The sequence below is a fragment of the Podarcis tiliguerta genome (genome assembly GCF_965153285.1).
Source record: "Podarcis tiliguerta genome assembly, chromosome: 5".
In the NCBI taxonomy this organism is placed as follows: domain Eukaryota; kingdom Metazoa; phylum Chordata; class Lepidosauria; order Squamata; family Lacertidae; genus Podarcis; species Podarcis tiliguerta.
Window position 1 is genome coordinate 15,385,081 of NC_139538.1, and position 21,617 is coordinate 15,406,697.

General features: G+C 44.1%; 2 protein-coding genes across 12 annotated transcripts in view; one reads left to right on the forward strand and one right to left on the reverse strand.

Annotated features, from left to right (window-relative positions):
* PRKCI (protein kinase C iota) overlaps nt 1-11,116 on the reverse strand; it is a 34,607-nt gene extending 23,491 nt beyond the window's left edge. Inside the window, exons 1-2 of one of the 2 annotated variants that reach the window (XM_083442201.1) lie at nt 11,046-11,116; nt 10,264-10,470 (exon numbers count right to left, since the gene is read on the reverse strand). In XM_083442201.1, the coding sequence (XP_083298327.1) occupies nt 10,264-10,415 (152 nt within the window). In that variant the 5' untranslated portion in view covers nt 10,416-10,470; nt 11,046-11,116. Of the gene's footprint in view, nt 1-10,263; nt 10,471-10,643; nt 10,742-11,045 lie in introns of those variants that run through there. The other variant, XM_083442200.1, reaches the window with a different exon arrangement.
* The window catches only part of PHC3 (polyhomeotic homolog 3), a 54,186-nt gene continuing 43,432 nt past the window's right edge, over nt 10,864-21,617 (forward strand). For 3 of the 10 annotated variants that reach the window (XR_014511720.1, XM_083442006.1, XM_083442013.1), the window contains exons 1-5: nt 12,998-13,205; nt 16,898-17,048; nt 17,580-17,738; nt 18,771-18,848; nt 19,792-19,950. Coding sequence is in view for 8 of the 10 variants with exons in the window: in XM_083442006.1 (XP_083298132.1) it covers nt 16,920-17,048; nt 17,580-17,738; nt 18,771-18,848; nt 19,792-19,950 (525 nt within the window). In the remaining 2 variants the exon portion in view is untranslated. Of the gene's footprint in view, nt 11,083-12,997; nt 13,206-16,897; nt 17,049-17,579; nt 17,739-18,732; nt 18,849-19,791; nt 19,951-21,617 lie in introns of those variants that run through there. The other 7 variants (XR_014511721.1, XM_083442012.1, XM_083442010.1 and 4 more) reach the window with 6 other exon arrangements.

The window sequence follows — 21,617 nt, forward strand, 5'->3', positions numbered from 1 at the left end:
ATGCATTATTCTTAATGTCTATCCTGCTATCTAAGCCAGGACTGGTGCAAAAGTTCAGTTTCTAAGCAACACACAGGGACATGACTGAAAACTTCTGTTTTATATACCACCTGTTAAGGTGCTCGTCTTTTCTACAACACTGCTTGTACCACAGAAATAGTTAGCAGCCTAACCAGGCTATCATTTTTCCATAATTAATTTGATTCCTGGCATCATTCAGGTTTTTTTGCTTCTACCTAATATCTAGCTTTATTTTTTTAAAGCAGCAAATTCTATCTTTTTTTTAAAAAAAAAAAAAGCTAATCCAGATGACTTTCCTAAATCATGCCACATTTAGAATATTTTTATTTCACCTTACTAAAAAGTACCACTATTGCTGCATAGCACTAGAAGTACAGAGCATTACATAACCGTTAAAGCATTACCAAATGGCCATTTTTAATGCAGAGGTACAGCCAGCATAAACCAAGAACTGAATTATTTTTAAGCAGGATTCTACAGTGGTGAAGACTGTACTCGAGCCAACTGTTCAACAACTAGCTCATGTTGAATGAAAGTCAATCACCTGGTGAAGTTGTTCATTAATTTGACTATTCCACAGTAATAATTAGCAACAATTTGTAATCGCATTCAGCCAGAATAACAGTATCAGCTTTAGCACAATTTAATAGGAATTAGTTATTTGCCACTGCTTTCTCTCCACAGATTGAAACGAAGCCATATACATAACACACAGGTCACCATAGTTCAAGAAACCACAGTCAAATGACTATGGTTCCACGTGAATTAGAAGCATGATGGTAAACACTTCTACTGAGCCAAGAAACACACCAGACTCTGGGTTGTTGAGGTGTCTGAATGCAGGCTTGATGTTTTTCCCCTAACAAGCCATGAGCCTGGTTTCAGATGTCACAACAAGTGGGACTCTGGCTTGTTTCTCAGTGGTGCAGCAGCAGCAGCAGCAGATGCAGAAGAGAAGCAGAGTGAGAAATTTTGAGCAGCATACACAAGCATGCTAGTTTAATGTGACATACGAAATGGGCTATTGTGATGTGCTAATGCAGTTGGCCGGGACGCGGGTGGCGCTGTGGGTTAAAGCCTCAGTGCCTAGGGCTTGCCGATCGAAAGGTTGGCGGTTCGAATCCCCGCGGCGGGGTGCGCTCCCGCTGTTCGGTCCCAGCGCCTGCCAACCTAGCAGTTCGAAAGCACCCCTGGGTGCAAGTAGATAAATAGGGACCGCTTACTAGCGGGAAGGTAAACAGCGTTTCCGTGTGCGGCTCTGGCTCGCCAGAGCAGCAGTGTCACGCTGGCCACGTGACCCGGAAGTGTCTTCGGACAGCGCTGGCCCTTGGCCTCTTGAGTGAGATGGGCGCACAACCCTAGAGTCTGTCAAGACTGGCCCGTACGGGCAGGGGTACCTTTACCTTTTTAATGCAGTTGGCCATAATAGTAGATTATAAAGGAGTATTCTTGTGTAGCAACAATGTACAAATAAACAGCATGTCAGAATTGAATGCATGTAGCATCTTGCAAAGCACACATTATCTGCTAAACAAGGTGCTGAGGAGATCTGTATAACATTTTTCTTTGAAGTTTCTCAATAGAATGCTCAATATATATTTGACAAGCATGTTGTAAGTATAACTGGTGATAGCCAGACTCTGAACCCAGTGAAATCTATGGACTTCTGTATTTAAGTGCATTGAGCTCAATATGTCTACACAGATTATGACTAACACTAGTTATCATCTAGTTATCATCCAGAGTATTTAATATTGTAAGACTTAAGGTTTAATCCCGATCATTATAGGCCAACCATCTCTGGGGGAAAGATGGCATCTTTTGTTGTAATTCCAGTTCGTTAACCTATTTATGCAAAGATCACGAACCAACACCCTATGTGACTCATTTTAGCTCCAGATGTACTAATCTGCCATAGACTGCATTTATAGTCCCAGGTGGAAGTTAGCAGAATATCTGAAGGAAAATTTCCCATGTATTAGTGACCTTAGTTACAAAACATCTTAAGTTTTCAATTTGCAAATGAGAGGTTGAGTGGTGTTCCCTACCAGGACAGACTTTGCTCGTGTGCTCAAGACATCGATTCCATAAAACATATTTTTTTTGCATTGCGCAAAATATGAGCAAGCCAGGGCTGAAGTGATACTACCCTTGTTGGTACCTTTCCCAGGAAAATCAGAGGCTCACTATGTCAGGTTCCTATTGGAAGACCGGACAAATACTAGAACATTAGCAGTGGCAAAGTTTTTCTCGGTGGTTGCAAGAACCAATGATCCCTATATTCTGAACAAAATGCTTGTTTAACCTGGAGGTAGGCTGTATGAATTGTGTATTGCTTTGTAACGATTTGTTGGGTCTCTGGACCGTAATAAAGATTGTTGTTGTTGCAAATGACATTATACTACTCTTGCCTGACATTTTAAGATCAACAGCATTAAATATCCAACGCACAAAACAGATGTCTAAACAGTTTTTAAACAAAGTTTAAACTGATCCCACTCTAGAGACCAACACAACTGTAAAGCACCAAATATATGCGTTTCAGACTAGAAATCTTAGACTTTTATATTCCGTGTGCAGAGTTTCTAAACTTCCTTCCAGTTAAGAATTTCGGGTGAAGATAAAATCATAGAATCACAGAATTGTAGAGTTGGAAGGGACCATTAGGGTCATCTAGTCCAAGCAGGAAAGTTTTGCCCAACGTGTTGCTTGAACCCATGATCCTGAGATTAAGAGTGTCATGCTCTACCAACTGAGCTATTATCCAGTTCTGCCATTTTTCAAATAGAAATAAATAATTTTACAGTGAACACCACCTGTAAGCATTCCTCTATATTAGGAAGAAGGTCTTGTCTAGCATCTTACATTAAAAGTGTAGCTCTAACCATATCTACTAGAAGTCCTATTGAAATCAAAGGACTTTATCCCCAGGTAAGTAGGGTTAAAATTGCAGGCTGAGCTTAGTGAGCAATGGTGAGAGCATTTTCACAATAAGAGTCCCTCCTTAGAAAGCCTTTGCCTTTTTTTGTTTGCTCTTCTTGACTTGACATGTTTGCTTACTTAACCTTCCAATTGTTTTAGAAGAAAATGTTTTGACTCTATGGTTAACTAGAAATAAAAACTTTAAAAATATTTCTTTCAAGCCCCTTTTGTGATGAATGAGGCAAATGCAAGTGTTCTTAGTTCTCTAATTCACGAAGAAACAGTATTATTAAAACACTGAAGTTCTGTAGTGATTGTGTGATGTGGTCAAGAAGTGCTTTCCTCTATCTTGTCTGCCAGATAAGGCATACAGTTCTAAGAAAGCTATCTGGGAAAGCCTACTGGGAATACAGAGGTTTATAGTTACCTTAGTGAGAGCCCTAAAAACAGATTCCTACTTAAACTATGATTACAGGAACAGCAACAGGCTTGGTCTTAGAGCTGAAAGGTTAGTTCAGTAAAGTTCTAATAAAGCTAATTTTTATCATCAACAAAAGCAGTACTAAATATTAAAGAGGTCACCAGACTTTTTATTTAAAATATTTATACAGGAATATATCCAACATTAGTTCTACTCATAATAGATCTAAGTCAGTCATTGGGTAAAACCCATACACACTGCCTTGCAACCTAAATTCTCAAGGAAGCTAGAGACAGGAGCACATTCCACAAATATTTACTTCAGTTACCATAAACTGTATGTTCAGAGACAGGAGAAGGAATGCACATTAACTTTCTTTTAACTAATTAATTTTCCTAAATAAAATCTAAACAACTTCCATAACATAATTAATTTTTAATCCCAGTCTGTATCTGTATTGTATTTGAAAGCGATTCATAAATGGAAAGTGATTCATAAATGAAATGAATGAATGAATAACTTACCGTATTTTTCGCCCCATAGGACGCACTTTTTCCCCTCCAAAAATGAAGGGGAAATGTGTGTGCGTCCTATGGGGCGAATGCAGGCTTTCGCTGAAGCCGGGAGAGCGAGAGGCATCGGTGCGCACCGACCCCTCTCGCTCTCCAGGCTTCAGGAAGCTATCTGCAAGCCTTGCAAGCCCTGTGGGAGTTCCCACAGGCTCACAAGGCTTGCGGGCAGCAGCCTGCCGCCCGAAGCACGGGGAACCCTCCGGAGGACTCCCCGTGCTTCGGGCGAGTGTCCGCAAGCCTTGTGCGCCCGACGGGAGGTCCCGCCGAGCGCGCGAGGCTTGGGGCGGCAGCCTCCCGCCCGAAGCACGGGGAGCCCTCCGGAGGACTCCCCGTGCTTCGGGGGTGTGTCCGCAAGCCTTGCGCGCCCGACGGGAGGTCCCGCCGAGCGCGCGAGGCTTGGGGCGGCAGCCTCCCGCCCGAAGCACGGGGAGCCCTCCGAAGGACTCCCCGTGCTTCGGGGGCGTGTCCGCAAGCCTTGCGCGCCCGACGGGAGGTCCCGCCGAGCGCGCGAGGCTTGGGGCGGCAGCCTCCCGCCCGAAGCACGGGGAGCCCTCCGGAGGACTCCCCGTGCTTCGGGGGTGTGTCCGCAAGCCTTGCGCGCCCGACGGGAGGTCCCGCCGAGCGCGCGAGGCTTGGGGCGGCAGCCTCCCGCCCGAAGCACGGGGAGCCCTCCGGAGGACTCCCCGTGCTTCGGGCGCGTGTCCGCAAGCCTTGCGCGCCCGACGGGAGGTCCCGCCGAGCGCGCGAGGCTTGGGGCAGCAGCTTGCCGCCCAAAGCACGGGGACCCCTCCGGAGGACTCCCCGTGCTTCGGACGCGTGTCCGCAAGCCTTGCGCGCCCAACGGGAGGTCCCGCCGAGCGCGCGAGGCTTGGGGCGGCAGCCTCCCGCCCGAAGCACGGGGAGCCCTCCGGAGGACTCCCCGTGCTTCAGGCGAGTGTCCGCAAGGCTTGGGGCGGCAGCCGCAGCTGAGGGGGGGAAATAAAATTTTTTTCTTCATTTCCCCCCCCAAAAAACGAGGTGCGTCCTATGGGCCGGTGCGCCCTATAGGACGAAAAATACGGTATATGCAATTAGAAAACATAAGAACGTTTTTATTTTACCACAAGAAACTTCTTACCTTAAAAACAAAATGTTGAGTATTGTCTTTCATTTCAATAAATTTTATCATTTTAACAGTATTCAAATAAAGATTCCAATTAACTTTGAAGTAGCTCTGTTTCGTTATTTCATTACAAAATATGTTAATTTGTCTATAATGCCCAAACCCCCTATCTTAATAAGCCAGTCTTTTATCAATGGGGAAAAAATGAGAATTTGAACTGACTAGCACCACAAAAAAATAGCTGCAGTAAAATTTTAAGACACCACTTATTTGCACACTCAAGGAACTGGCCCCTCCATATAACATTGGATCAAACATAATTTCCTAATAGAATTTTATATTAACCATGAATTTAATTTTCTCCCAATACTAGACCATTTCCACCATAAATGGTAGTGATCTCCATTAAAAAAAAAAAAGTAGAAGTATAGTTTCTGTCTACCTTATTAATCAATGCTAGAGTTAAGAACCACCTTGTTATAGTTTTATACCACTTGTTCCTCATTATCAACATCCAGAGATGTAAGACAATGAAGCCGAGCCACATCAATGGCCAGCTGATCAGAATAACACACACAACTGGACACAGTCTTGTTCAGTTGAGTATGCAGGTCTGACTCTTAAAGATCTATTTTATTTATTTATTTAAATTATATACTGCCCTTCATCTGAGGATCGCAGGGCAGCTTACAGGATAAAAACACAAAAATACTAGTCCTTTAAAGCAGAAAGCTAGCAAACCACACACAAATTAAGCAGTAGAATGGCCATTGCTGTCAATATTTCCTTCAAGACCCTAGCCCTAAGGAAAACAGCACAACTGGAAAACAACAAGGAGGGTGGCAGAAAAACAAAGTGGTCATCCTCCAATAATTAGCTAAACGGCTGCTCTTCAGACCATTTTACGAACCAATTAAATATGTTGTTGATTAAAAAAGTTCATGGTACAACATTCTTTTGATGATCTGTAACGTGGCAAAGATGCCTACTCTTCTGGAGAAAGCTTAAAACTGTGGCTCCAGGTGGCCTCTACAGACTAGGCACAATAGAAATCAAAGGTGAGAAATAAATGTAAATGTTTCTATTTAAATGTAGTGAATAGCAATAGAACATTTAGCTACTCAAATTCTTTCCCTTGTTTTTCCCATTTCAGTGTCACTTGCCTCCACTCGTCCCATGTTTTGCAATATATAATCACTGGACATGGACTTATTGCTTAGCCTTAGGTTAATAATGCAGAACAAAAATGATCACACTGTTGAGAGCTCTGAGCTTTATCTTTATTTGAATTCCACAGACCTACTAAGCAGCTGGATTTTAATAGTTATCCAAAGTATCCAAGTGTAGGGAATAGAAGCATTAAAAAAAAAAAATCTTAGAGAAAGCCTATTTAACAACTAAGCCTAGTTGACCAGGAACCTGTATCAGGATACACAGAACCAGCTGTGTGATGAAACCTGATGCTGCCAGGATATGTTCACGGAATAAAACTTCATCCAGTTACCACTGTCTGAAAAAATGTGATTATTTTTCTCAAAACAGCAGCTGAAAGCAGACATGAGTGTGTTCCATGACGCATATATTTTTCTTCAAAACTGTGAACAGGCAAAACATAGTTTTGTGATCCACAGTATCTAGTTGTTTTTTTAAATTAAAAGGGTGTCCCCACTTGTAAAGCAGGGCTGTTATTGTTTATTCTAATCACAAGTATTTTTTAAAAAAACCAGAGTGGCAAGTGTCATCATAGAATACACATTACTGGACTCTCACAATGAGAAATGCCCTTTCTAAGACTATACCTGCTATAAGCTGTTTTGAGTCCCTGTCAGGGAAAAAATGTGGGATATAAATAAATATTATAACAATGATGTACAATAAAAACAAGTATTTGATGCTTCTCTCTACTCATTTGCCAATTTAATCAATTAATAAGAATGCATTTAATACAGGGCAGGTACTGGAGTAAAAGGATGCCCATGAACACAAGGACAGCAAAAGGGGGGAAACCATTCACTACAAAGACACAATTTAGGGAAGGTACTGAAATTGTATTGGTATATTTAAGATGAGGAAATAGTGTTTCATCAGTCTACATAATTAGTTAGTAGAACTCCCTAGCCCAGATATTTTATTTAAGTACATTTATATTCTACACATGCCACTTCTAGAAAAATGAAAAAAACATGCAGAGTGGCTTACAGCATTTTAAAAAATAATCAAAAGGTCTCGGAGTCTTGCACTATACATTTGTGTACTTTGGTTTTGCAGAATATGAACGTCACATGGGCTTTAGCAATAGCAATTAGTAAATGGATTTGATGAACACAATGAAAGTGAATTTACTGAAACCCATCAGCCCAAACATATACTGTGCTCAGAAAAAGATCCCTCTAATCATCATAATCTGTAAATCAGAAACAGAGGGTGCTTTGCTACAGAACTTGCATGTGGCCACAGACAGTTTTGGACCGCTTACGTGGTAAGAGAAAGTATAGCTGACCCTATAATATGAAAGTAGGAGTAATACAAAGGGTTCATAATTGGAAGGGCCTGTTTCAGTCTTCACCTAGTCCTTTAGATGTTGCTGGCCAACTGTCAGGGATGATAGTCCAACATCATCTTAGAAGGCATCAGGTTGGGTAAAGCTGGGCTACTTGATCAGCTTCTGAAAACCCTGACAAGAGTAAAATCCTCTTAAAAACAATCTCATCATGTGAGATCTAGCCAGCAAATCATCTTAACTCCTTGTGTCACAATAACTGATACTTCTGAGTATTAAGTCAAACATTGAAGAATTATCTCAGTTCTCAAAGATTCCTGCATTGCAGGGAGTTGGAATAGATGACCCTTGGGATCTCTTCCAACTCTACAATTCTATGATTCTAAAGTGGGATAGCAACTTCTCTTTAATCAACCACAGATCCCCAAACTCTGGGGGTATGCACACCTTTTGTTACACAGCTGTGAGAACAATGGCTAAAAACTGAAAGTGAAATCAATACTAGAATCCTTTCTACCTAACCAAAATGTTCTTAAATACTCTGTGTTATTATAAGTATACAAAAATTGACCATATTCAAAAGAAGCAAATTCCTCCTTTTCTATCTTTAGTTCTAGATGCCAGGGAGAGGGAAACAAACCAAACCAGGGAGGAATGCTTCCGTAGCTTCATGCATGCTGCAATCATGTTCTCCAAGTACTCTGTAGTTACACATCACCCACAGAACTAAATCTTTGTCCAACAACTCAATTCTGTGGTCTTTCTTATACACTGCTACTTACATTATTTTACTGAACCAGTACCTCTGCTATTGGCATTGCAAGATATACTAACAGAACTCTAGTAAAGGAAATCTCAAAAATTCAGTTTCAAGAACCAGCTCCTATTCAGATCTATATTAATTTTGATCAGCAAAAGAACTAACGTATTGAAGCTCATCCAGATTTAAAATATACCTTAAGTTTTATATGCATTTTGTATTGTTGAATTTTAATTGTGTTCTTGTTGAACTGTGAAACTGGTCTGCTATTATACGCCCTGGAAATGATGTAATCTACACTGCAACTATGGGGTGAAGAGCAGGACAGATTTTTTTCTTTAAAAATTGAAATACCTATGGATTTCCCTCACATTTCCAAGACATGCATCACTTACCTGCAATATATTTTACTGCAGACAAGTGACTACACAGAAAAAGACAACAAAAATGAGGGGGAGAGAGACTGTATAATGCACTGCCACATCTACCAAGAAAAATCCAAACTATCCACATTCAGCTGGTATGAAGCATAAATAGAAAACCACAATTTACTGCACCATGCACACTACTGGTAATTCAGCTTATACAGTCTAGCTTCGATCCATATTCCTAAATTTGCTAAATGCCCCTTGCTTTCTGTATTTTCTAAGTTGCCCCTCTATTTCAAAAGATGGCACAGATTCCATCCACTTCCTTAAATACTTTCATGAAGCTCTACACTCCCACAGCTTCAGTGCTTCATTTTTGGAATTCTGATCTCTGCATGCTTCTCTCACCCTATGAGCAATCCTCCTACTCATGGTTTCCCCTCCCCCATAACAATACAGCACTCTCTTGTACCTCACAGATGCATCCTGAGCAGTGAACATGAGACACATCACCTTACTGTAGAATCATTATTTGCTCCCCATGCTAGGTGCAATAAATCTTACCTTTTCCCAACATTCTTCCCCCAGTAATTAAACCCCCAGTGCCCATCCCATAATAACTGTCGCTACAATTTCCATGCCTAGATAATGTGCTGCCACCCAACCTCTCATAGCTACCCAGCATATAGAAGTCAAAGGCATGCAAACCCCCTCACATTGGAAGCAACCTGCATTTCATTCCATACACTTGAAATTTACGCCACTGGCCATTTCCCATTCCTACAGACTCTCTTCCCAGGTATCTTAATCCCTGAATCCTCCACCTTGCGAAAGATTTGCCTACCATGTGTGTAGCCCATATCTTCCCTATCCCCAAAACCAGGACATACAACTCCGGCACTCTCTGCACTTCATGAAAATACAAGAAAAGGACTCTGCTCCCCCACCTTGGATCTCTCCCCAGCCAAGCTGCTGGATCACAGCTCCCTTCGTCCTCGATCACTAGCTGATGGGAGGTTTTGCTATACTAGCTATACTGGCTCTGGATAATGAGAGCTGAACCGGGAAAACACTTGGAAATCCAAGGCTGCGGAGGGGACCAAGCATCCAATTTGGTGAAGCATTCAATGTCCAACCGCACTCGGCCATATGTCACCAAGCAGGGCAGGGAGACAACCCTCCTTCCCCGTTTCCTCCAGCCCAAGCAACTTGCACTTGGGTTGTATGGTGCTTCTGAACAGGAGGGTACCTATGACTGGCAACTTCGCGAAGGTCAGGTCCGACCTTTTCTTCTTTTCCTTCCCCCGAAGCCAGTGGGCTCCGCCTGCATGGTGCGCGAATAAAACCCCACGAATTAAACTGTGTGTGTGGAACAAGAGCTGCTTCCCTCCTGAACCGACAGCTGATCCAAGAGACTGAATGATTTCTCGCAAGGGAGGGCGACGCGCCTCTGCCACTCCATTCGCCTCATCCTCCCTACAACCCCAGTATAACGCCCTAACCCCCCCCCCCCGCCCCACACATTACTCAGTCTATAGTCTCGTCGGTCTCCCCCCCCCCCGCCCCCCAACGGCTTTCCTCCAAGCCAATTACTCACCCCTTGTAAAAAGCCTTGACGCGGACTTGGTGGGCGCTGTCCCCGCCGGGGCCACCGAGACCCCCGGAGCCGCCGCCGCCTCCTCCCAGGCCCGGGAGAGACATGCTGTTCCCGCCGCCGCTGTTGCTGCCGCTCTCGCGCTGAGTCGGCATCGCCCCCTCGCCTTGCCCGGCCCCGCCCGCCGGCTCTGCCAGCCCCACCCCGGAGCTGCGGAAGGCAGAGGAAGAAATGAGGGGGAAGAGCGGGAGGACGAGAAGAAAAAGAAGGAGAGGAGGGAGCGAGCTGCGCGCACCCGCCGCCGCCGCCTCACAACTCTTCCCTTTCCCGCCCGCCCCCCGTCAGCCAGCCGCCGCTCCCTCCCTCGAGCCGCTCCAACGTACGCTCGGCTCGAGCCGCCTCAGCGCGCGTGCGCGAGGGAGAAGGTTCCGTTCCTACTCCATACTTCCCACCCTCCTCCCAGAACGCGCCGAGCAACCCGAGCGGAAGCGACCCGAAGGAATTGTGGGATAAACTATTTCTCAAGACTTATGGGGGGGGTGGAGAGGGACGACGCCATCTCTTGCGCGCTAGGGGACACCGCGGATAGGTCTGTGCGTAAACGGATGCCATTCATTTCCAGAGGCTGAGAGACTGGGGACAGGCTCGTTGTCTGACCTGGCCTCGACCCCGGCTTCTTTCGTGCCTAGCGAATGGGTTGTACCACCATGCAAGGGCATTAAATACTGGGCAAAAGGCAGGTACAGGTAAACGCTGCTGAGTCGGACCTCAACTCCGACACTCGCCATATGAAACCAAAACTTCCGCAGAGCCTCGTTATAGGTTGGTACCGGCCATAGCATCCGGTGGACACTTCTGAGTGCTAGGGGTACCTGCGCCGCGGAGAATTTTGGGTAATGGAGTTTCCAAAGGCAGCTGGCGGGCGGCGCTGTGCAAGTGCCAGGTGTTTCGTAGTGCCTGCGCGTTCTGACACTTGCGCCGATTTTACGGCTTGGTGGAGATTTATGACGCTGCGATGCATGAGGACACCAAGCAGGGTTATAAACATTTACAAGTATGTCCACAAACGCGTTTAGGCTTGTTTGAGGATTAGGGATTTGTCTTTACCTGGACCGGAAATGTCAGCAGTGCACCTTGGATGAATGAGAAACTGAACTATTAGAGCTCGTTTACAGTAGAAAGCTCTGAGCATTTGATCTTTGGACTTCCTTTCTTCTGGATGAAAAAATATGTCAGTAAATGAACCACATACTATTCCCACTTCAGATCACAAGAAGCAAACCAGTATTTAACAATGCACTCCTATTTTCCTGGTAGTCCCATTGAACATACAGATTTACTCCTTTGACTGATTAACATTCTATGGCCTTTTAAATGTGTTTGTGGGAGGGGGGTTATGGGTTTTTATTTTATGTATTTTGTGTTTTCATTTTATATTATATTGTGTACATCCATGTGATCTTTGGATGAAAGGCGATATACAAATTTAATAAACAAATACAAATTAAAAAATAGAAAACATGAAGTGAATTGCACTTGCTAATCACACAAAAAGGAGCTTATGTTATATTGCTGCAAGTCGGGTTTAGAGAACCTTTGGCCCACCAGATGTTACTGAAGGGCAACTCCAACACGTCTCCAACATGCCAATGGCCAGGGATGATGGGAGTTGTAGTTCATCAACATCTGAAAGACCAAAGGCTTCCCACACCTGCTCAGCCTACCTTAGCTTGAGGACTTTTGCATGAACAGGTAGCACATTTGAGATCATTGACAACCCGTTTTTTAATATCTCAGCTGCTTTTGAAGCTAGCAGCGATCATACTGCATACATTAGGAGCATCTGCTGCATTATAGACTTTTCAGTTAGCCCAACTAAACATGTGCATAATTACAATTTGACTATTATGAAAGTATTTCAATTAATGCTTAGAATATATATATGAACCACACTAGGTAGCCAGATGCCTCAAGGGAAACTCACAAGCAGGGGTACAAGGGCACACAGTTCGTTTCATTAGCTTGCCGCGAGTTTTAATATGTGTTCTCTTTGTGAGACTTTCACAAGAGGCAAGTATGTACAGGATTGCAGCCCTGTCTTGAGCAAGGGGGCAAAAGCCAGTGTGGTGTAGTGGTTAAGACCAGTAGACTCGTAATCTGGTGAACCGGGTTCGCGTCTCTGCTCCTCCACATGCAGCTGCTGGGTGACCTTGGGCCAGTCACACTTCTCTGAAGTCTCTCAGCCCCACTCACCTCACAGAGTGTTTGTTGTGGGGGAGGAAGGGAAAGGAGAATGTTAGCCGCTTTGAGACTCCTTAGGGTAGTGATAAAGCGGGATATCAAATCAAATCCTCCTCCTCCTCCTCCTCCTCCTTCTTCTCAGTCCACAACCTAAATACTAGTTTTTAAAAGCCTCTACCACTTCCCCTTGCACACTGCAACCCTATACCCGCTTACCTGAAATCAATAGGACATACCTCCGAGTAGACATGTACAGCGTTCGCTGTTAGACATCCCTTTCCCTAAACTAAACAAAAAAAACACACCTCCGAATGCTTTTGCCTCCCCGCAACCCGCACCGCCGCCTTACACAACTGTATACCCAGCATATGTCTACAGAAAGAGGCTCGCGCTTCAAAAGCGACGGCCGAAGCGGCGCCGAAAGAACCCTCGCGCGACCCATCCCTACGCCGCGACCTTTTGGCGCGAGCCGTCCGGCCTCTCGGCCGAGGGGCGCATGCGCGGTACCTCCCTGTGAGGGAGGCGAGAACATGGCGGAAGCGGTGTGAAGGGTCTGTACGCCAAGCGGGCGCGTCTTCTCGCGGGCGGGCGGCGCTGTGCGCGGGGAAAGGAGAGGCCTGCTGAGGGGCTGCTGCTGCTGCGCGGCGACTGCTGGCTCCGGGGCCCGCGGGTGACGGCCCCAGCCTCCCCTTGGGCTTTGTCAGGTAGGGAGTGGGGAAGGTCTTGGGCCCAGACACCGGTTTCTCCCGGCGCTGCCTCGCTCTGAGGGCAGGCAGCGAACACCGAGGGCTGCCTCGACTGGACGACCCCTGGAGTGCCCTGGCCCAGCCTAAGGACGGGAGGGGAGCGGGAGGTTGGGCCCTGCTGTCTGGCTGGAAGCTGGTGCTCCCTTCAGTTCTATATCCATCTTTCTGTATATCTATCCGTGTCTACGCATTTTCCTGCGGCGTGTGTTAGTGGTTAGGGCAGAGCGCCTTCTCCCTCTGCAAAATGGATGAAAAACTCTTGGCAGGTGGAAATCCAACAGGTGCGGATTGCACCAAGCTCGGCCCCTCTTGCTCCGGGGAAAAGCTGCCGCTGTTGGAATAGCTCAGTCGGTAGAACCTAAGGGTCTTGGGTTCGGGTCCCACTTTGGGGAAAATATTATTGCATTGCAGGAGGTTGGACTAGGTATCGGAGTCCCTTCCAGTTCTGTGATTCTGCAGGCTGTGCGTTTTTATGTATTTAAATTATTCACGTCCTACCCCCAATCATCCCAAGCGACATGCGGGAGGTGCCGGTGTCGTGACGGAGCTACGAAACAGGAAGTCTCTTAAGTTGACTCTTGCCTTTTCCATGAACTCGCAGTAGGTGGCCTTAGGGAAGCCGCTCTTATCTCAGCCACCCCCCTGCTATGTGGGGGTATAATAATACTCACAGTGTTTGGTTTTTATTGCAAGGGTTAGCACTTAATTATTCACGTGGAGTGCTTTGAACACTTGAAAGTGCTATCCAAATGTTAAGTTTTGTTACGTTAAACAAGATAAAACCGTATTTGGAAAATAATAAAACAAATATGCATCAAAAAGTTTAATTCACCATTAAACATAATTATTACTGTGTACAAACAAGCAGCAGCCAAATTCCACTAGGATGCAAGTTTTGCATTCCCTCCAGAATGAGAGGAGAGTGGCTTTTGACTTTGCTAGGGAGACCATTCCACAGCCTTGAGACAATTGCAGAAAAAATGGTCCCACTCTTTGAAGCTGATGTTTTCATCTTGTATACAATATGTCTTGCATTCCCATATTTATCAGAAGGTATGCTACAGACCTCCTGAGCCAACTGTAGCTTCTGAGTCAGCTTCAACCCTAACCCACATAAAACAAAATTGTGGAACAGTGCTCTGAAAACAAGTCAGAGCCTGATAATACACTTTTGGCCATTACTACCGCTCTGTCCTGATCCAAAGGTACCCCTCTGGTCGGATGGAGAGATTACCAGCCCATCTATCACAGGCATAACACATCCCTTTTTAGAGCAGTAAGATTACCCAGAAGCATCACTTCCAATGTATCCGGATTCAGCATCAGCTTGTTTAGCCTCATTCACTCAGTTACAGCCTTTGGTTATAGAGTCTCTGGAAAAACAAATGCACAAAACCCAGGTTCAAAAGGCCCTTCCTCAAAGGGCGGTCCTGAGGCGAACACCTTTCTGAGCTCCTTGAGAAGAAGGACAGATTTATAAACAACCTTGGACCAGTGTTTCCATATATGCTGATGCTTAATGCAAGAAGATAATGTATAGATTTTTAAAGAAATGAGCAGACTGGTAGTTGATGGTGTGTAGAGAATAATATATAATGTATATGTTTATAACTAGTAAGAAACTGCTTTCTTGGCTTAGTAGAATAAAATTTGAAATGTTAATAGAAGTGTAGGAATTCTGTAGTTTTCTGTTTTTCTGTATTCAGGACTTAGATAAGCATAAGATTCCAAAGAGGTACAAACTGGAAAATTGTGTTATCTAGACAGAGTCGGAATTTATAAATTGAAAATCGGAATTTTCAGCTATATTTCATAGACTATGCTAGCCAGCAGGTCCCATCAAAGTGATTGGCTTGTGCTGCTTGGTATCATTTTATGAACAGTTAGGGTTGCTGCTCATGTTATACCTCTTACTTTTCAAGTATATACTTAAATCTGTAGTGTGGATACATCAGATAGGTAGTTTAGAATACACGTAAGATACAGGCACATCTGTCAGCTTGGATTAACTGGAGCTCCTGGTTGGGTGTACGTTCTGAGGTGTATCTGAGTTACTCACTGAGATGTGTTAAATGATCTATATTCTTTCACATGGTGTATTGCACAGGTGTGCCAGCACCAAAGGCACTCTTGCACTCATGCCGCACACAGACATACTTGCCACACATACAGCACTAACAGTATTCACCATATATGCAAGTACACAGTACTGTCTATTTCACAGCACACTACACACATTCTCTCTCTCTCTCTCTCTCTCTCTCACACACACACACACACACACACACTCATCCCCATCATAGTGCTAGACTGAAAGGAGAAATTGAAATGTCTCCTCTAAATCCAGCACTACAATGGGGTGATTCATCCAGCATATGCAAGTTAATAGCAGCATCTGCTTTATCATATTTTCCCCTCTAAGGCAATACGATTTTTTAAAAGGTCAATCCATATCAAAGAGTGTATTGTATTAACCAAAGGCCATAACAATTTCATTACAGTTTGCCAAACTGCAAATCATAACATACAGCATACAGCAATTGCATAATGCAATGCATTAGTGATTTAAAGAAAGGGAGTATTCTTAAGTATCATCTGCTAGCTCATACTAAGTTTAACTTCCATTACACCTCTGAATCTCCAGTGCAATTTATTGCAATATTGTCTACCTCTCTTTTTCCAATCTTTCAGCCAGAGCAGAAAGCGCCTCTTTATGCGTCATACAAAAGAAAGCAAACCATTTCTGCCATAGTAAGCCTGCTTCCATGAATTAGCAAAGGTTTCAGGAATTGATATCTTGGATCCCAATATAAAGGGCAGATTAACAACCATTATTGTAATGGCTATCCAAGACTGCTGTGGGCATCACTTCATATCTGAGCTCCATAAAGGCATTTCTTAAGACAGCAGGCATGAGTTTGGTCAAATAAAATGCTCTTAAATGCTCCACTTTCAGAAATTGGAACCATGGCGAGAATCTAGAATTCCCAATCAAGTGCAAATCCCTTCTGGATTTTTAAAAAAGGTTTTGAGGTAGTCTAGGCTCAGAAGAACTGGAATAGTTCTTTATTTGTTACTTTTTGGGTGTACAGTGCAAATTAATAAGGCAACTTCACTTTGTTTCTTTAATATTATGACTCTGAAATAAACTTACTCAGTAATTACTAGTTTGAATAGCTTACTCTGGTAACACCCTCTCTCAGTCTTCAAATGGGTGTGATTTCCTTCCTGAAGTAAAAGCCACAGCAGTCTTTTGAGGCAAGCCATTTTCTTGTTCTGCAAATGCAGAGCTGCAAGCAAGCGATTGTAACTTGCATTCTTGGATGACCCATGATTTGAACTTGCCAGTGGCGTAGCGTGGGGGGTGCAGGGGGGGCCGGCCGCACCGGGCGCAACATCTGGGGGTTAGGGTTAGGGTGCGCAAATCCACATGTTAGGGGGCACAAATCCACGGGTTAGGGGGCGCAAATTACTTGCCTTGCCCCGGGTGCTGACAACCCACGCTACGCCACTGGAACTTGCATTTCCCAGGGCAATGCCCAACACACTTTCTTATTCGAATCACACCAGCTTCTATGTTCCTCTCTGGTTTCCAAACGCTAGGATGTTGCTTCCATTGAGCCGTTGGTTCTTTTGTTTTTCCTTACCAGGTAGAAGAATAATTTCACAGCTATGGAGAATGAACCGAGCACAACAACATGTTCTACATGCACAACTACTATCACCACCACATCCTCCCCTTCCCGTACTCAGCCACCTCAGATATCTGTCTATAGTGGTGCAGATCGACATGCTGTGCAGGTATTTTGTAGTTGACAATAATAATAATAATAATAAAAATACGGAGGATTCAAAAGCACTGACAAGCAATGGTGATTTCTGTATATCTGATGGGGAACTGGATCTGGCTGGCAATCCAGATCTTTATTTCTCCAACCTGTTCCAGATTCGACAGGTGGGTGAGACCTCAGATGATGGTTTTGCCCCACACTTGCAGAGCCCCTTTCAATATGCCCCACGAGATGGTGCTTTGAAAGGGGCTTCCAGAAGCTGACAGTCAACTAAGCCTCTTTCAAAGTGGGGGGGGGGGGCAGGGAGTGGGGGAGGAGGGGAAGTCCTTTTGTGGGAGAAGAAATCAGCTTTTTCGGTAACATCCATAAAGTAATTTATGGCAGTCGTAGTGTATTACTGGTCACTGTTGAGTTGAAATATGTTGATTTTAAATGCATCCTGTATATCTGACCAGCTGCAGGTTCTTGAATGGTTTAATGTGCTAGCATCAGCACGTTTTCTATTTCTGTCCCTGTGATGATGTTACTTTAAAATCCACAGGTTATTCAGCAGGCCTTGCATCGCCCGCCAAGCTCAGCAGCGCAGTATCTTCAGCAGATGTATGCAGCTCAGCAGCAGCATCTCATGTTACAAACAGCTGCTTTGCAGCAACAGCATTTAAGTAGCACCCAGTTCCAGAGCCTGGCCAGTGTCCCACAGGTGAGACTGAAACAGAAAATACAGCAACCATCTGGGAATTAAGCTTAAAGTGCCACAAAATACATTATCAGGATACTGCTTTCATCTTAATGACAGTTTTTGACAGATTTTCTTTTTACCCCAGGTTTTTTAATCATCAGCAAGAGCTTCGGTTCACAATTTTACCTGGCAGCATGAGGCTCAGCTAGGGAAAAGGGACAGTGTTCTCTCCTTCTAGATCATCATACCGCCAACCAATACCGTGTTGTTGTGTCCAAGGGGATATATTTTAAAAAGAATTTTCAACTTTGCAATTTTATGTTGTAAAGAGGGTATCTGGAACAGAAGACTAAGCTAGTTCAGCAGCTACTTCAAAATAATCAAATTAATATTTGCAAAATCATTTTAACTATGTGACTGGTCAGTTTTTAATCAGAGATGTATATTTAATGCGCCAATTTTAGCCTGATATCACATTCTTGGTTGTGACATTCCCAGGAATCATGGGTCTCTAAGCTTTCTGGGCCTTTGTGAGCATGTGGAAGTGTTGTTGCTCCTCCCACAAAATGGCTGCCAAATTGTAAGAGTCATCGAATTGTGTAATTGGAAGAGGCCACGAGGGTCATCTAGTCCAAACCCCTGCAGTGCAGGAATCTTTTGCCCAACATGGGGCTCGAGCCTACAACCCTGAAATTAAGAGTCTCGTGCTCTTGAAGTTTGATCTAATAACAATAACTAGATCCTCTTTTGAATATGTGTGACTTTTAAACAGGACCTGCCCCATCATCTAACTAAAGCTTTCATTGGGGTCTCTAGACAGGACAGTGAAAATAACAGATCCGGCACTTGGCAGCCTCTTAAAAAGTAGAGAGTTGGCCGCAGGGTTAAAGAGACTGCAGGCCACAGAGAAAACCATTGTGGGTTTCATGTGGGCATTGGACTGCCTAGCAAATGCCATTGAGCCTAGATGTTCAATTTATCATATTCAACATTATTTAAATACTTTTTATTGCAGTGTAAATGACACATTTGACAGATGTGCTTGCTATTTAGGCAAACCTGTCAGGTGGGAGGCAGTGCGCATCCCCCAATGGCAGTGTCACTCAGCAGTCAAGTATGTCGGAGACATCGGTAAGTAGCGAAACAAAGTGCTTTCTTTTAACCCAGCTTAAGTTGCCATGTTGGTTCTCGGAAAGTTAGGAATGCAGCTGTGTGATTGCATTTACATGCAAATAGCTGGAGGAGCAGAAGCTTCAATTTTAAAAATTGTCCGCAACAGAATCTCAGTGCATTAATAGTTTGAAAAGCAACTATTATAGCAAACACATAAATATAAATTTGCCATTGAAGAAGCTCTATGGTGACCCCCTGACATTGTGCTTTGCAAGAATAACTTAATGTTCATGGATTGTACTTGTGTGGATTTTGCCAGATCTCTTAAAACAGGAAATTTTTGCAGAATACCAATTAGAGGCTTAATCAGTAATAATGTTTGAGCATAAGTGTCCATAACTTTTACAGGTGGATAACGTCAGTTACTAATAACACGTTGAGTATAGTGTGGGCTAAATTAAGTCTTATTCTGGACATTTTAATTGCAATTTGGAAAAGATAAAATGGCAAATCTAAGAAGGCAGATCTTCTGCAATGTGGCTGAACATTTTATTGCAATCATAATTTTAAACTCTAGTATAAAAATGAAACACCTCCTTATGATCAAGTGTATCAGAAGATAAATGCAAGATCTGCTGTATCAGAATTGGTGTCTGTTTAAGTTACATATTTAAACTTAAACATTTTTCTTAACATGTTAGCAATAGTTTAAAATTTATGGCTTTGCGCAATGATCTTCCTGATGAACAAACAGGTGCTTAAGGATGCAACTTTGACAGATGACATATACTTTTTTTTACAAACCTAGATTCTGTGCTGCAGAGTACAACTGCAAGTCCAAAATATTGCCTGGCAACCCTGCACATGTTTACTTGGAAGCAAGTTCCGCTGTTTTCTGTGGGGCTCTTTTTGAAATTGTGGAATGAAGGTAGTTAATAAAACAATATTTTTGCTTCCATAGATTAATCTTTCTCCTTCTCCTACACCCGCGCAGCTAATAAGCCGTTCACAGACCTCCAACAGTAGTAGCAGCAGTCTTACCCAACAGACCATGCTTCTGGGGAGCACCTCTCCTACTCTGACTGCAAGCCAGGCTCAGATGTACCTCCGAGCCCAAATGGTAAGTCTTGCTAGTTTATATTTTATTATTATTTTTTGAATGGTTGCTAAGGTTTAGTTGTTCTTTTCTGTTTCGTGGCTAATGGTTCCTTGCCCCTTCTGAGTTTCCAACAGTGACTGTAATTTAGCACTTAAGTTTTGTAATTGCATCTTGTTTAAATATCACGAGGCCACAAAGGAGCAGAATCCTGCTGAAATCTCAAGAACATTTCTGTGGGTACCGGATAATTGGTGGTTTTGACATAACAGCCCTGCATGCATTTCCTCAAAAAGGATATCGTAGGTTTGGAAAAGGTTCAGAAAAGGGCAACCAAAATGACCAAGTGGGTGAAGCAACTCCCCTATGAAGAAAGGTTGCAGTGTTTGGGATTTTTAAGTTTAGAGAAAAGACAAGTGAGAGGTGACATGATGGAGTTTATAAACTTATTCATGGTGCAGTGAAAGTGGATACAGAATTTTCCCCCTTCCCCTAACACTAGAATTCATGTTACAGGTAGGTAGCCGTGTTGGTCTGCCGTAGTCGAAACAAAATAAAAAAAATTCCTTCCAGTAGCACCTTAAAGGTAAAGGTAAAGGTACCCCTGCCCGTATGGGCCAGTCTTGACAGACACTAGGGTTGTGCGCTCATCTCACTCTAGAGGTTGGGAGCCAGCACTGTCCGAAGACACTTCCGGGTCACGTGGCCAGCGTTAGATCGCTGCTCTGGCGAGCCAGAGCCGCAGACGGAAACGCCGTTTACCTTCCCGCTAGTAAGCGGTCCCTATTTATCTACTTGCACCCGGGAGTGCTTTCGAACTGCTAGGTTGGCAGGCGCTGGGACCGAACAATGGGAGCGCACCCCGCCGCGGGGATTCGAACCGCCGACCTTTCGATCGGCAAGCCCTAGGCGCTGAGGCTTTTACCCACAGCGCCACCCTGGTCCCTAGTAGCACCTTAGAGACCAACTAAGTTTGTTATTGGTATGAGCTTTCATGTGCAGTCACACTTCTTCAGATACTAGAATTCATGGACATCCAATGAAGCTTAGTGTTGGAAGGTTCAGGAGAGATAAAAGAAAATACTTGTTCATGTGACACATAGTTAAACTGTAGAACTCGCTTCCACAGGTAGGCAGTGATGACCTCCAACGTAAAAGAGGATTCGGCAAATTCATGGAGGGAGAGGGCAATCAGTGGTTACTAGCTAAGATGGCTATTCTCTGCTGCCGCAGTTGGAGGCAGCAGTGCTTCTGAATACCAGTAGCTGGAAACACCAGGAGGGGAGAGTGTCTTTGTGTTTGAATCCTTCTAGTGGGTTTCCCACAGGCGTCTGGTAGGCCGCTGTGAGAACACGGTGCTGGACTAGATGAGCCATTGGCTTCATCCAGGAAGCTTTTCTTATGTTCTTTGATGTTGTTAAAGTAGAAGAATGGGCCTTTTAAATTACTCCCTCTGCTTGCAAAGTATATGTGGTCTGGTGTTTATAGTAGGGCTTTTTCAGGATGGACACAAGTGAGAGTCACTTAGCCCTGGCAGCAGTTTTGTTTTCCAGCTCCTCTTCCTCTGTAGCTTGGTGAACATCTGGTGTAGGGTAACCCAACAAATGATGGTTAAGCAAATCCATAGTTAAGACAACAAGCCCCGCTTGTCAAGGAAAAACTGGGGATCCCGTTTGTTCTTTTGCAGCTAT